Source organism: Bufo bufo, chromosome 2, assembly GCF_905171765.1.
Source record: "Bufo bufo chromosome 2, aBufBuf1.1, whole genome shotgun sequence".
Lineage (NCBI taxonomy): Eukaryota > Metazoa > Chordata > Amphibia > Anura > Bufonidae > Bufo > Bufo bufo.
The window spans coordinates 172,409,223-172,424,372 of NC_053390.1; the positions used below are offsets into that span (position 1 = coordinate 172,409,223).

Below are 15,150 nucleotides of genomic sequence, written 5' to 3' on the forward strand. Positions count from 1 at the left end.
CATCTGTGTATATGGTACCAAAATGTCAAGAGATGGATTTCACCTGGGCTAGTATATCCTAATAAATGGCTTTTTTTTTTACCTTGTTTGCATATGGATTCATATTTTACTTTATTATATAAAACACATTTTACTTCCTTAAATTCAACAATAAGCTATTTTTTACTAATGACTATTGCATCTTACCTCTCATAATCCAACATAAATTAGTTAATTAGTTCATCCATTAACATTTAATTCATGAGGCTACTTGCCAACTTATTCTCAGTTAAGTGCCATCGTAAAATAATATTATTCCATTTTTTTTAAATCAAAGGGCAATTCATTTAATTAGGATTTCTATAAGAATTAGGACCAAATATGTTAAGATCATTTTTACAGAACTCGAGTTATTCCTTTCTAGAATTCCTTATTCTCCGAAGGAATTTGTCTGCTACTTAGAGAAAAACCTTGTTTTAGCATGTCTCATTTGAAGTCAACATTTACAACAGAACTTCAATACATTGAAAATGAGCCAAAGATTGTGCATTTTAATTTTGCTCCCAGAATTTCACAAACATTTAGCATGTTTTGTAAATTTTTTCCTGTCCCCATAATTTACATGTACATGTAATTAAGTTTTTGTTTCCTAATATCTCAATTATAGTTTAGTAGTTGCATGAAAATGAGTTTTACAAACATCGTAAGATGTCTTTGGCTTTTGCATAGGCTCAGATGATGCAGGGAATTCATCTGCATACAAATCCATGTTAAGCCAGTCGGAAGTGCACTTTTCAGCAACACTAAATCTATTCTACAGGCAGATAATGCTCAAAAGTAGAGGACTGGTCATGTTCTTAAGAACCTACAGCTTTTAAGAAGGTTAGTCGAGAAGATTAACAGTAGATATGCCAAGAGTTTATCCGCTGTACAGACATAAGATTTTGGCTTGAGTCTGCAACTTAAAATACTTTTCCAAGAAAGTTTTAAGCCTACAAGGCGCATTACATTTAATGAAAGAGATAGACACTATGCTCTTTATTGGATAGATGACATATGGAATTTTAGGAAGTGAGAGACTCTATGCAGATCTATCTGGAGCTGAATTAACAGCAATCACTTATTACATACTTACTATCAGTCCCTTTACAAGAGGAAGTAATAAAGTAATAGTTGATGCAGGTAATATAAATTCCATGTAACTTCCTTATCAGTCTATCTTATGACAGCTTGTATCAACTGATCTGAAGAATACAAGCTGCAGTAACATATGTGTGCATTTTGATCACAGATTCGAAAGGCAAGATTAACATATTGTTGTAGGCTTGGAAATACCAGACATCAAGTAAAAGCCCCATAAAAGTCTATGTGTGCCACAATAAATCTCAATAGCACTCAGAGGTTGAACAGAGCCTTAAAGCGGTTATTCCATGATTGATTGAAAAAAATGAAAATCAGATATCATATAGTATATGACAATCTCTCTACCTCACATGGATCCAGATATTTTCCCATTCATTGCTCCAATTGTTATGCTAGATTTATTTCAGGCTGGTAGCCTGAGTGCCTTTTCTTCTGTAGCTCTTTCCCTGTAACTGTCACAGCTTCTAACAGACAGTGACAGTTAAAGATTTAAACTGAGCATGTGTGACCATTTCAGTGAGGTGGACAAGAAATAAGGAAAAGCAGGTTGTGCTATACAAATACATTTTACTGAATAGCTCAGTGCTTATACTTAATTTTTAAATACATGCAAATGGCAAATGTATTCAGATCCAGGTGCTGGTTAATACAGCCAGGAGTTAATACAGCCAGGAGAATGACGGCTAAAACAATATTTTTATTTAGATTAATCCTTCATGATCTTACTCTTTTTGTTAAAGGGTTATACTTATCTTAGACATTTATGTCTGATAGAATATAGAACCACCATCCTAAGAACAGAGGTCCTCCCACCCCATTCAGGTGGCTGCGGGCCATGCATGTAGGCCGTGAATGAATGCTGGGGTGGCTTAGCCCACTGTGATAATCTGTTTTCATAATGGCCAAAGCGGTAAATAAGAGTTAAGTAAGTTTGTTGTGCTACACTGATTGTATAACTCATATTCACTCCTACGGGAGTTACAGAAATAATGTAGCACAGCAGGCATGTCTGTTTCCATAATACAGGCCACCTCTTCATTAAATTGAGCCTGGACGCAGCAGCCAGTTGCTGCCTGGACGTTGTGGAAGGGCCTCATCTACCAGACATTTATGGCATGTCATATAGATATGCTATAAATGTCTACCCTATTAAGTTACTGTAAAATCTCTATACTTTGTGTTTCAAGTGTGCATTGAGGCATTATTTTATAAATCATAGGTTATGAACTTATTTTAATATTCCCTCTTAATAACGTAATTGTTTGAACAGTCTTGTAGAACATTTTAAACCAAGTACAAGTGCAGTTAAAAGTATCACTTGACTCAAGTGGCACTTCAACATTTATAAAAACAAGTTTGTAACTTGCTTTTCTCATTTTACATAAAAAATGACCATACTGTAACTGATGGAAATACCTAAGACAGTCTATGTCCCAGGAGTGTAGATAATATTGGTTGATGAATCAGGCAATATATTGTCTTGTTGATTAAAGAGGTTGTCCAAATGTTTAATTCTGAAGTGCCTCCTAGAAGCTGACAGAGCACAGTGCTATCCATTGGATAATGGCTGTGCTCGGTATTGCAGCTCAAGCCCATTCACTTGAATGAGATTGAGCTGAGCCTAGGCCATGCGGCCGATGAAAGTGACATCACTGGCCTAGGACAAGACCATGGTTCTCACCAAAGGGCCATAGTTTATTCAAACAGGTGATCGATGGGGGTGTCGGGTGTGCACCTACCAGATAATGATTACCTATCCTGAGGTCATCAGTATCAAACACTTGGACAACTCCTTTAAACTGTATAACCCTTAGTGTATTTTTAATTTTTACCCATAATGCCCAGGGCTATAACTGTAGATATAATGGTAGGACATTCCATATAATATTGCCTTTGTAAGATAATATTTCCCACCACATACTTGTATGTTTATTTGCTTTGAAACATGAGGAAACATCCTCCACCCACTTGAATGTGCCTATAGGACATAGGTGAGGAATGTTAAGCTACATTTCCTTAAAGGAATGTTATCGATTGACAACACTAAAAAGACCCAACCTTTATATCTACTTTAACACTTCTTTTATATTTGTTACTGTGATCAAACCAAGATACTAAAGATGTTTTACTCACAGTTGCCATGCGAAATACTGATTGGCTCAGAATCTTCTGGGAATCCAGCCCCAGCAACTTGCAGTACTGTGAAATATAGCAGCAAAGCTTCTGACCTCATAGTAGTTTAGCTCGAAGACTTTACTTGTCACTTCACCCTGTAAGAAGACAAAAAGTACAAAAATTTTTTAGTTATAAAGACCTACGACTTGAATATCACATCTGGGTGTGCATACCAAATAACACCCGGTGAAGCTATACGGAATTAATGGCTTGCATAGATTAAGGGCAAATTAATAATAAATGCATTTTTACTTTATGTAAAGATAATTAAAAAAATTATTTCAGACTCTCTTTTAACTATTTCATGCTGCAGGAAATAGCGCTGTCTTAGATATCCACCAAACAGATGAACATATTAATATTAATGCACTGCAAAATAAACCAATCCTAGGAACAAGCTATTAGTCAAGAGACAAACTAAAGTCTCAAAATGATAAGAATATTAAAAAGGTGAAAAAGATCTCTATATACAAGATTCTAAATCAAAATGGCAATGGCTCCTATCATATAGATAATTTAGAGAAACCAAAAAGAACAAAGCAAAAATCATTGAAGTCATAAAATACACCGGAAACGTATTAGCATTTTTTTTGTCCTAATCAGAAATGTTTGACACTTCCAAACAGGGGATTATTGTTGAGTCTGTCATAATTCACTCCACGTTTAGTATTTATAAATCTCTAAACTGCCATTATACAAAAACTGAATGTGCTTTTCTGTCCTTATTAAGTCCTACACATAAGATACTCAGAAATAATTATGTCTGAACCCAATTATTACAGCTTGAAGCTTCTCACTGTGCAAACATTTCTATATCAAATCCAAATGATGGGTGACTGGACTTTAATGACATGCTTGCATCTCAAAATGAAAGGTGGCAGAACCCCTATTCTAGGTCTAGTTGGTTCACATCAGCTAGTGGACTTAGTCCAAGCAACCACAGTAAATTCAAAGGCCCAAAGGTGCTGGCAATGATAGCTCTCCAAATACAAGTTACGTCCAGAAAAAGTGAAGATGTATTCCACTAAATTTGACGTTACAGCTACGGACAGCCTTTGGCATCCTTGAAAAAGGCTGTCCATAGCCGAAACATAAGTGATTCAAATGTCTCCATAAATAAGGAATATTCACCTCCCCTCTTTGAATCACAGATATTATATCTAGACGTAAAATAAAATCATGCATGAACCTGCTTTTACCTTTATAATATACACTACATACATCCTAATTTATTTATTGTTGAATACAATACACCAGCATATTAAATACACCAACATATTCCACAGCGCTGTACAAAGAGACAAATCAACGAGCATTCATAGGAATGCTTCAGCGAAAATTTGGTTGTATAATACAGCTCTAAAAGTGCAGCCGATTATCCGATGAACAGGCAAGTTCATTGGGCAATCACGATTTTAAGCATGCTTAAAAATGGTCATTGCCGGCGGCAGATCATGCTGTCTAATCACGATCTGCTGCCAGCAAACAATGAGTTAGTATGGGGACAAGATGGCATTAGCGATTGCTCCTCTCCATACTGTGTGAAGTAGATTACTGCATGTAAAAGAAGCATTCTCCTCCACTAGCGAGCAGACGATTGCCAGGAAGGAACGGGAAATTTGTCTGCAAAATCTTTTAATGTAATACAGCCCTTACATGCTCGGTTCTTGGGTGGATACTAATTGATATGATAAAGTAAAAGGGTTTTCCCACAAACAAAAAACAAAAACAAAAACAAAAAAATCTGTTTAACTTTTCCCTGGACAGAATGTGGATGTTCTGTAGAAACTATAATAGTTGAACGTTAATACTTTAATATAACTGGGGGCTATTTTTCAAACCACTGTATATATACTGTAGTTTCGGATGTAGGTGGTTTAATGTGGATTTCCTTCATTCTGTTAATTCTTCTTTTGTCAAGTAAAGGGTAATCTTTTAAGCTCAGCAAAACATGGCGTTGGAGAACTTCAAAGAAGGCCAAAGTAATTAACTGTAGACTTCCATCAAACCTCTTTGACTGGACTCATACCAATGACCTATTGTTTAGTCATTTATATAGGTAGGGGGCAAAAACACACAAGTAACATAGAAGAGGTATGCACAGCTGAATGGGGTGTTTTCAAGAGTCCTTTTTAAAAGCATTGAAATGTTTAATGTAATGTCTCTATTTGTGTACTGCAGCCATCTAAACAGCCAATATAGCCTTCCCCTGAGGGTTCTGGTTCCTCGTGTATGTCAACAAGTTATTGCTGTCAACAAGTTAAGAACACACATATTGTGGAACAGACAGCCTCGCTGAAAGCAGCACACAGAGATCTTTCACATTCTAACACCTAGGAAGCATACATCTGCTTGTCGGTCTTGTGTTGTGGTTAGGACATATTAATTTTGCATTGCTTTCCTCCTTACAATCACAGTGCTATTATGGTTAGGACATGGATGCATAAGCAATCAGAAAACTGAAACACTCTAAAAAACATATCACTTGATTCCAAATGTAGCATCCCTGAAAGTGGGTGACAATCTCTTGAAAACCAACCTGCGATTTTTGACCTTTTATTTCTATAACTGGTTGAGAACTTGTCACGTTGCACATGCAGTCCTATTTGTGGTCAGCATGTTATAGTGCAGGAGGAGCTGAGCAGATTGATGTCAAGTTTTGGTAGGAAAAGATTCAGTACAACTTATAATGTCGAAGTTTTTGAACCCATGCTCATTCAGGGCTTAGGAGTCCAGTGGGAAGTCCTACTCAGCGACATATTTTTGAATGACAGCATACAGAGATAGCCTACCTGATTCATATGTATAAAAAGATTGTGCATTTTGTGAGGGTTAAGCCTCCATGTTTGTATTTCATACTGCCATTTTTTGTGTAATGAACTGTGAGCTTCTTGTGGAAAGTTACTGTAACTTCAAGGTCACTCCTTGCCCCCACCAACGCTTGTTAAAAAGGAATCTTAACAAGCGTCAGGAATACTAGTATGTGGTGAGCACCCACAGTTAAGATTAAGGAGACGTTGTAGGCCTATAGCCAAGAAGATGCTCATTTCAGATTGTGTTTTTAATGAGTTAATGACGTAAATGTTTGACTACATCTTCAGTTGGAAATGATCCAGAAATTTGCTTTATAACTCTGCTTTCTTTCAATAAAGTTTAGAAACATTTGATACACAGACCTATGCCTGTGTTGGTTTTTCTCTATGGATATCCATAACTTGTAATCTGTAGTCCACTGCTCATCTGGCATTGGGGTATTTGCCCTAACAGAAACTGGCGCCCAACGTGGGGCACAACTAAGTCCTTCCTGCTGAGACCTCCAACACCTGGACGTGCCACACCGGGCAAACAGACAAAAATCAGCACTGAGGTAAGATCTTTTTCTTATAAGTAGTCTGTACCTCCCTGTCTGGCATTTGTCTTGTTCGAGGGTCCGGCAGAGTATAAGGTAACTTTACAGTCGTGCCTAATTTATGTTTAAGAATCTGTGCCCCTGATAAAGGGCTAGCAGATAAGTGAATGAGTGGTGGATGGATTTAAACCAGGATTTTAGCTGGGAATTGCTTTGGATTGTTCTGGGAGTAACTGTGTATGTATTTGTCATTGTTTATTGTGTGTGTAGAATCTGGCAGGAAACAAGGGGAAGGGGCCAGAAGCTCAGAAAGGCTTTGGCTTTAATACAGAAGGTACACCTGAAAGGATAGGGTGGGGAAGCCTTTTATGGAGAAAATAGAAGTCTAAGGTTCCCCCTAGTAAGCACAGATTTAGGAATAGACAATGGGTAATCAGAACAGTGTTCCTAAAGAGTATGAGACAGCTAAACAACTGGTAGGAAAAACAGGTGGCAAAGATGCGCAAAAGAAAGTTGACAAAGTGTCAGAAAAAAGCAGGTATGAAACATGGAAACCTTGATTTTGAGGTTTGGGAAAGGTTCAAGCATGCCCACAGTGGGTGGATTAAGGATCATGCATGTGAAGATGTAGTTAACATCTGGATTAAGGTAGCAAGAGAGATAGAAACAGAAGGTTGGAAGCCACAAGTTTACAGGGGAAAGTTGCACTACAAACCCCCTGAAGAGGAAATTGAAAAGGTTATATCTGGAGGTCCACCACCTTATAATCCTTCAAGGGCACATGTCTCTCGATATGCGGGACCTGAGGGAATCAGAATCCAGATTAGACTAAAACCTGCAGAGTGTGTGGTGCCCCCAGATACAGCACTGGATTATATCCAGTGCTATTAAGAAAAGGGATGATACCACAGGTCCCTCAGGAGCCTGCCACCGCTGATGGAGCTGGTGGTGGAGATGGCCAAGATGGCCAACAGGCAGCACTACCTCCTCAGGCTCCCCATTATTTTCAACAGCACTTTATACAGTATGTACCATTGAGTCCTAAGGACCAACTGGGACTACTGTCAAAGATACCTGACCCACTGACGTGACCCATGGCCACATCCCGAATGTTACAACAGATACAAGCCACTTACAGAGCAACATGGGCAGACTTATTAAATGATTTGGTAGCCCTGAAGTTAGGGGAGGCCCAGTATAGCTCAGTTAAGAATACCCTAATGGGCGACAGAGTGACAAATGACCCAAATGTGGCCTGGAGGGACTGGGAGAAGACAGAACAGTCAGGTACAGAGTACTGCAGAACTTTTGGTAGATGGGCCAGGACAAAGGAGGATGAGCGTTCACGGAGCCAGAAAGACGTAGTGCAGGAGGCTAAAGAGGATGTAGTCTCATTTGAGTCAAGACTAAGAACTGACATGGGGTGGGATGCCGCGGGGCAAATGGGAGAAAAACTTCTCACATCTGCCTTCATGGAAGGACTGAGACCAGTCTTGCAGGCAAAACTCAAAGCCTATAAGTCTGAGTGGAGGGTGACACCACTGCCTCCACTTGCTGCTGCTGCCAAGTGTCTGAAATTGGACATGTCTAGCTCCAGACCCACCAAAGTAAACATGGTCCAAGGTCAACATAAAACATGGTCAGGTCCGCAGGGACAGGGAAAGCAGAGGAGAAATTATTTCAAATGTTACAGCTGTGGAAAGCCAGGACGCATTAGGAGAAACTGCCGTGCTCCTCCCCAGCAGCAGGAGAATCAACAGACCCAGGGAACCTCAAATGTTAACCCTGTCTCTGCTAGTTCACAATAGGAGACTGACAACCCGTGTCCTTATCTGCCATGAGTATAGCTAAACAAGGGTGTAAAATTCAAATACCAGAAAGTCCCTTTCTTGGTGGACACGGGGGCAGCCAAAACAGTGATAAATTCCAAATGCGTTCAATCATGGCAGATGAGTGGAGATTATGTACCTGCAGCAGGTTGCACAGGGGAGACAATTTTTGTTCAAGAAACAGTGCCGTTAAAATTGATAATTAAAGATAGCATAGTTGTAACACAATTCTTAGTCAAAGAAAATATTCCCTATAATTAGTTGGGCACTGATGTGTTGCAAGTCCTAGGGGCACACATACATTTCAATGAGGACGGTACCACACGGGTAGATATAGGAGCCTCGGATGAGGTTCTGTGTCAAGTTATGGCTTTGTACCTAAAGCCCGAGACAGGATGCCAGCTAAATTACAAGGATTGTGAGGAGTTACAGGTGGTCACAAACAAGTTGTGGGAATCCACAAAGTTGGACATTGGGAAACTTAATGTAACCCTTTTCATGGTTCAGCTCACACCAGGTTGCCAACCACCCTGTGTTAAACAGCACCCCTTGAGTCATGCCCAAGAACAAGCAGTGGGCTTACAGGTGAAGCAGTATGAGAGAATATGGGTCTTAGTAAGGACCTGTTTACCAGAAAACACACCACTGTTCCCAGTTAAGAAGAAGCCAGTAAAGGGACAACCAGTAACATACAGGAAGGTTCATGATCTTAGGGAGGTCAATAAGGTCATGATGCTGCAGACTCCCATTGTGCCTAACCCGCACACTTTGTTGTCCCAGTTGCCACCAGTTTCACTGTGATAGACCTAACAAATGCATTTTTCAGTGTTCCCCTACATTCTGATTGTCAATATCTGTTTGCGTTTACATTTAAAGGTAATCAATATGCCTGGACAGTTTTACCCCAGGGAGCACAGAATTCGCCTACTACGTATACTCAGTCCCTCCAGTCAGTTTTTATTTGGTTGGTCAATTCCTGATGATGTGTTACTTCAATATGTTGATGATCTACTCCTGTGTGCAGAAAACTGGAAAAGCTGTAGGGAAGCCACGCTGTCATTGTTTATATTTCTTGCAGAAAGTGGTTGCAAAGTTTCCCCAGACAAGCTGCAATATTGCCAATTAAGGGTCACATTTCTGGGACATTGTCTCTCAGAGGGTACAAGGCACCTTACTGAGGAGAGAAAACAAGAGGTGAAGGACATAAAACTCCCTCAGAGGCCAAAACCCCTCAGGGTGTTTTTGGGTCTGGTCTCGTACTGCAAACCCTGGATAAGGCATGCATCCATGCTTATGCAGCCTTTGTATGATTGCCTGTCATCAGAACCTTTTTGTCTGACGGAACATGCAATCGAGTCCTTTTTCACTCTGAAATTGGCAATATTGTCTGCACCGGCACTAGGAATCCCAAACTATGATCAACCATTTAGGTGCAACCAAAACATATTTCTATGGCTAGACAACTCAGACTCCAATGTGCACGCCTCATGCCAGACAATATTTATTTTAAAAGACATACTACTCTGAATCCTGCTACTTTTTTACCAATCACAGATTCAGAAATGGGGGAGGGTAGCGCAAGTAACCTTTTGTCTGATTTTGCTGAAAATGATCCTCATGATTGTATACAGTTGATGCAACAAGAAACTTCTGGATTTTCTCATGTGCATGAAAAACCTCTTGATAACCCTGATGTTGAGTATTTTGTAGATGGAAGCAGGTTTATGGGAGAGGATGGCCGGTTCAACACTGGATTTGCAGTGGTCACACAGCATGAGGTAGCCATTGCTGAACCACTCCCTCCACACATGTCTGCGCAAGAGTTGAAGGCACTCACTGAGGCGTGTAAAATGGCAGAAGGGAAGAAGGTGAACATCTACATGGACTCCAGGTATGCTTCTGGTATTGCACATGACTATGGACCCATATGGCGGGCTAGAGACTTTTTGACTTCTGCAGATCAACCCATTAAAAACAAAGACTCTATGCTTGAACTAATGAACTCTTTACTGTTGCCAGAAGAAGTTGCTATTGTGAAAGAAAATGCTCACACAAGGTGTACCACGGCAGAGGTAAAAGGCAATGACAGAGCTGATAAGGCAGCCAAGCTGGCTGTGGTCCGGCTACTGAATGCTGATACCACCCCGGTAAGAGCCTTAAAACCTGTGAATATATCCAAAGACACTCTGATCAAATTGTCTGAGCAGGCCCCACCTGAAGAAAAAGAACTATGGACTAAACAAGGGGCTGGGCCAGATGACCAAGGACTATGGGGAAACAAAGACAGAATTAGTCTACCACACCCTCTGTACCCAGCTATGGCTCAGGAGGCCCATGGGCCTACACATTTGTCGAAAGGTATATAAGTGTAGTAAATGAAGGGTGGATTGCTCCAGGGTTTTCTGCAGTAGCGGCTTGATTTGTACAAGGATGTATGGTCTGTGCATTGAACAACTCCGGTCAAATGGTGAAGACTCCAAGCAAGCACACTCCTAGGCCATTTTACCCATTCCAGAGACTGCAGATATACTATATATAACTGCCTAAGGTAGCGTGTATGAGTTTGTTCTTGCGTGTGTTGATCTCTTTTCAGGGTGGCCGGAAGCTTATCCCTCGTCTAAGGCAAATGCAAGGAACACCACAAAGAAACTGGTCAGTGAACTAATATGCCGGTATGGTGTTCCTGAAGTTATTGAGTCAGATAGAGGCTCACACTTTACAGGTGAAGTGATGAGAGAGGTTATGCAAGCCTTAGGGGTGACTCAAGCCTTCCATTTGGTGTACCACCCACAAAACAGCGGCCATGTCGAACGCTTGAACGGGACAATAAAACTGAAAATTCAGAAAGCCATGCAGGAAACAGGTAGACCATGGACAGAGTGTTTGCCTCTAGCCTTATATTCCATAAGAACCACCTCAAACAAGAAGACAGGGTTGTCTCCCTTTGAGGTATTGTTTGGCAGTGCTCCAAGGCTAGGATTGTATTTTCTTCAACAGTTGCAGTTGCAGACTGATAGTATGGTCAGTTACATAAAGGCCCTTACTGAAAGGTTAGATCACACTCATAAACATCATAAACAAGTGTCTGCTTCCTTTCCAGACCCTGGTTCAGTAGAAGGCACACACAGTCTTAAACCTGGAGATTGGGTGGTGATAAAGAGGCAAGTGAGGAAAACCTTTGAGCCCAGATTTGATGGTCCCTTCCAAGTCCTGTTGAAAACTGCAACCTCTGTAAAGGTGTAAGGAAAGCCTAACTGGATTCATGCCTCACATTGCAAAAAAGGTGTCCAACCCTGAGCATGGAGGTCCTTGCACTTCTACTCCTGGGTCTGAGCATTCAAGCTCTACATGTGAACCTAAAAAGTGACTGGGATAATGCCCTTATTAGGCATCATCAGGTCATGTTAAAAAAAAATATGACAGATGCAGACAATTATAAAAACTGTTGGATTTGTACTCACAGTCCTGGGAGTTCAAAGACTATGGCTTATTTAGCGATTCCGGTACCGTGACTAGAGCTTGCTGACATAAATTGTAGAGACTTCTTATCTATCTGAAGACCAGAAAATGAAAGTTTTAAGTTTAACTCCACTGACTACCTAGATGACCAAATATAGGATGTGTTAGGTCTTGTAAACCAAACTAATGATGTACAATTTCAGTTAATTATAGTTACTACGAGGCAAAGAGGATCTGCTCTTTGTCATTATATAGATCCACAAGGTAACCTTCAAGTAAGAGCAGATATCGAAAAGATGAAAGAAACGATAGATATATATAATTATTTTTTCTTTCTCTTTAAATTTATAAAAGGTGTACATAAAAAGTATATTATATAATTCCCATAAAAGTTATTAACCCTTAATATGTTAGCCAACATATATTTACAAGAAAAAATTGATTATGTATAAATATTGTTATTCGGTTTAAATAATTTATGGTCACTCATATTATCAAGTGGTGGTCTTGTTTGAGCTGGTCTCACTTTGTTGATATTTTGGCAGAAGCAATGGATGTGGACACTAAGTGCGGAAGGGAGATGGTAGTGCTGGTAAAAAAGCCCGACTGCCATTTCTCGTCAGCAAAGAGCGTACCACATCAATACCAAGTTCATAAGAATCCAAAAATTTCGAGGTCCGCATTAAGTCCATTGGGGAGGAGGGTGCCCAGTTCATAAATTCTTTTAGATTCAAGTCTAGACATTCTAAAGATGTGGTTGCCTCCTCTCCAATGTATAGGGACCTTTTCAAGTGCCATAAATACTGAACCTGCAGGATCCTGATTGTGATGTGTTTTATAATGTTTAGACAAAGAATGGGTCTCGTACCCTTTTCTTATATTGTTCATATGTTCTGCAATACGTCTTTTAAGAGGTCTTTTGGTCCTCCCCACGTATTGTAATTTACGCGGACATTGGAACATGTATATTACACTACTAGTGTCACATGTCATAAAGTCCTTGATTTTATGCACGTGACTATTCGCGGAAGATGTGATGGAGTGAGTGATTTTTGAAAATTTGGTCAATCGACACCATACACATCTGTCGCACCGGTGAAAACCCGAGAGGCCCATCCAACTTATCAAGGTGGGTGTTTTGGTAATGGTGGTATTTTTCATTTTCACTGTAGGGGCTACCAGTATATTTAGATTGGGAGCCTTGGTAAATATAATATTTGGTGTAGGGGATATCAATGGTCCTAGTATTTTATCACTTTGTATAAAGTGCCAATGTTTTTGGACGATCGATCTTATTTTTTTATATTGGGGACTAAATGGTAATATTAGTCTAATAGTATTTTCCACACTATGTATTTGAGGTTCATTGGTTTTCACTCTTTCTTCAAAAAAAGATTGGCGATCCACCTGGCGAATTTTGTCTATTGATTTTTCTAGTAGTGGTAGTGGGTACTTTTTCTTCTGAAATTGATCCTTCATTTTCTGTGCTTCCATCTCAAAGGTTTCCATGTGGGTACAATTCCTCCTAATACATCTAATCTTTACCTACAAAACTGTAAATCAATCTGCTCAGCTCTATAACAGACTGCCACAGATAAAGTCTGTATTACACCTGTCTATTGACAGCAGATGATCACTAATAATCGTTTGTAGTAATGCTCGTTAGCGATCTTCTGGCAGTCTAATACTTTGGCTTGTTCATATGGTAATCTAGATCTTTTGACAGGTTAAAAAATCATCATCTGCAGGTGGCAGATTGTGATATCTAATCTCTATCTGCTGCTGGCAAAGAATGATTCAGTATAGGGAAGAGCGATGATATGAGGAGGAGATCGCTGCATGTAATAGCTTCCTTCCCGACAATCGCCTTAAGACTGCATGTAAAAAGTGACCGATTCCCTAAAATTACAAACAATTCATGGTTAATTAGATCTTAAAGAGGACCTATCACAATTGTTGACATGTCTGTTCAACTAAACACTTGCAGTCATTTTTTTTTTCTCCTTCGCTAACTTCCTTAATGATCTTGCTCCAAGTAATGATACCAGCCTAGAAATGAGTTATCCACCGAGGCCCGAGTTCTTCTAATGTCTGTCATCAGCTTAAGGTTGGTTAGGCCCATATGTAGACAAAAGATTCAATGCAACATAGGTTTGAATTTGTATTTTAAAATTTTTGACAAAAATAATGGAAAATTCAAATAAAAGATGTATGAAATGATAAGGCCTCCTCTGCCCCATTACACAATATATTACTTTGGTAGATCAACCAGTATCAGAGGGATCTTCAAACTTCATTAAATTTTTTGGATGCCATAAAACACTTTGAGTGTCTGCTCTGAAGGTTAAAAAGGCTTGTCCGATTCTACTGCTTTCTCAAAGATAAGCCACGTGTGAAGCATTTGGCAGCCATTGTATTGTAATACAGTAGGACACATTGTATCACTTTAGACTTACAATGGAGGTACATTTCTTCTTGAAATCATGTTTTACTGTTAGAGGGGTTGTCAGAGACGTTAATATTGATAGCCTATCCTAAGGATAAGTAATAAATATTAAAATGCTGGATAATCCTTTAAGAATTACCATATAATTATATTTTTCCTGTTTTACAGGTAAAGTTCCGTCTACATTTTCTGAAAATGTTAACAGCTTACAAACGTTTAGCCTCATTTCACATGCAACTGCTGCAGAAAAAACTGTTTTGGTAATGCACCCTGTAATGAATTTCTTGATATCTAATTTTTTCCTAGTCTATAAAATACCTCCCCCTAGGTATTGTCACTTGGCTTTCCAGGTTTTGCTACAATATCCCATTATAAAATCATTATAATAAAGCAGATTTGCCATTCTGGTTACCTTCCTGAAACCAGAGTTTTCTCATCAGTAGAGAGACTTATCAGTCTTTTACTCAATAAAACCTTCTTTATTCAGGACATCTGTTATCAGAAAATATATCAGTAAGCAGGTTGCATCTTGGCTTCTTAACAGACACTGGGAACCTTAATAAATGCAGTTCTAATGAGATGCTGCCACTTTGGGCAGCGAAGACAAACAGCCCACACTGAAATTGAAAGCGGCTAAAGGCGATCGATTCTGGTTGTAACCTTTACTGTAAAAAGTCTCCTGGGATCCCATGAGCCACCTGTTCACTGATATTTGCATTGATATATAGCCGAAATAGAAATGAGAAAGCAGCTTCCAGTTTTTGATAAAG

At 39.4% G+C, this 15,150-nt stretch overlaps 1 protein-coding gene across 6 annotated transcripts in view; it reads right to left on the reverse strand.

Moving 5' to 3' along the window:
- SEMA6A (semaphorin 6A) overlaps positions 1-15,150 on the reverse strand; it is a 219,565-nt gene that overhangs the window by 137,798 nt on the left and 66,617 nt on the right. For all 6 annotated transcript variants that reach the window (XM_040421665.1, XM_040421666.1, XM_040421664.1 and 3 more), the window contains exon 2: positions 3,256-3,392. In XM_040421665.1, the coding sequence (XP_040277599.1) occupies positions 3,256-3,355 (100 nt within the window). In that variant the 5' untranslated portion in view covers positions 3,356-3,392. The remainder of the gene's footprint in view (positions 1-3,255; positions 3,393-15,150) is intronic.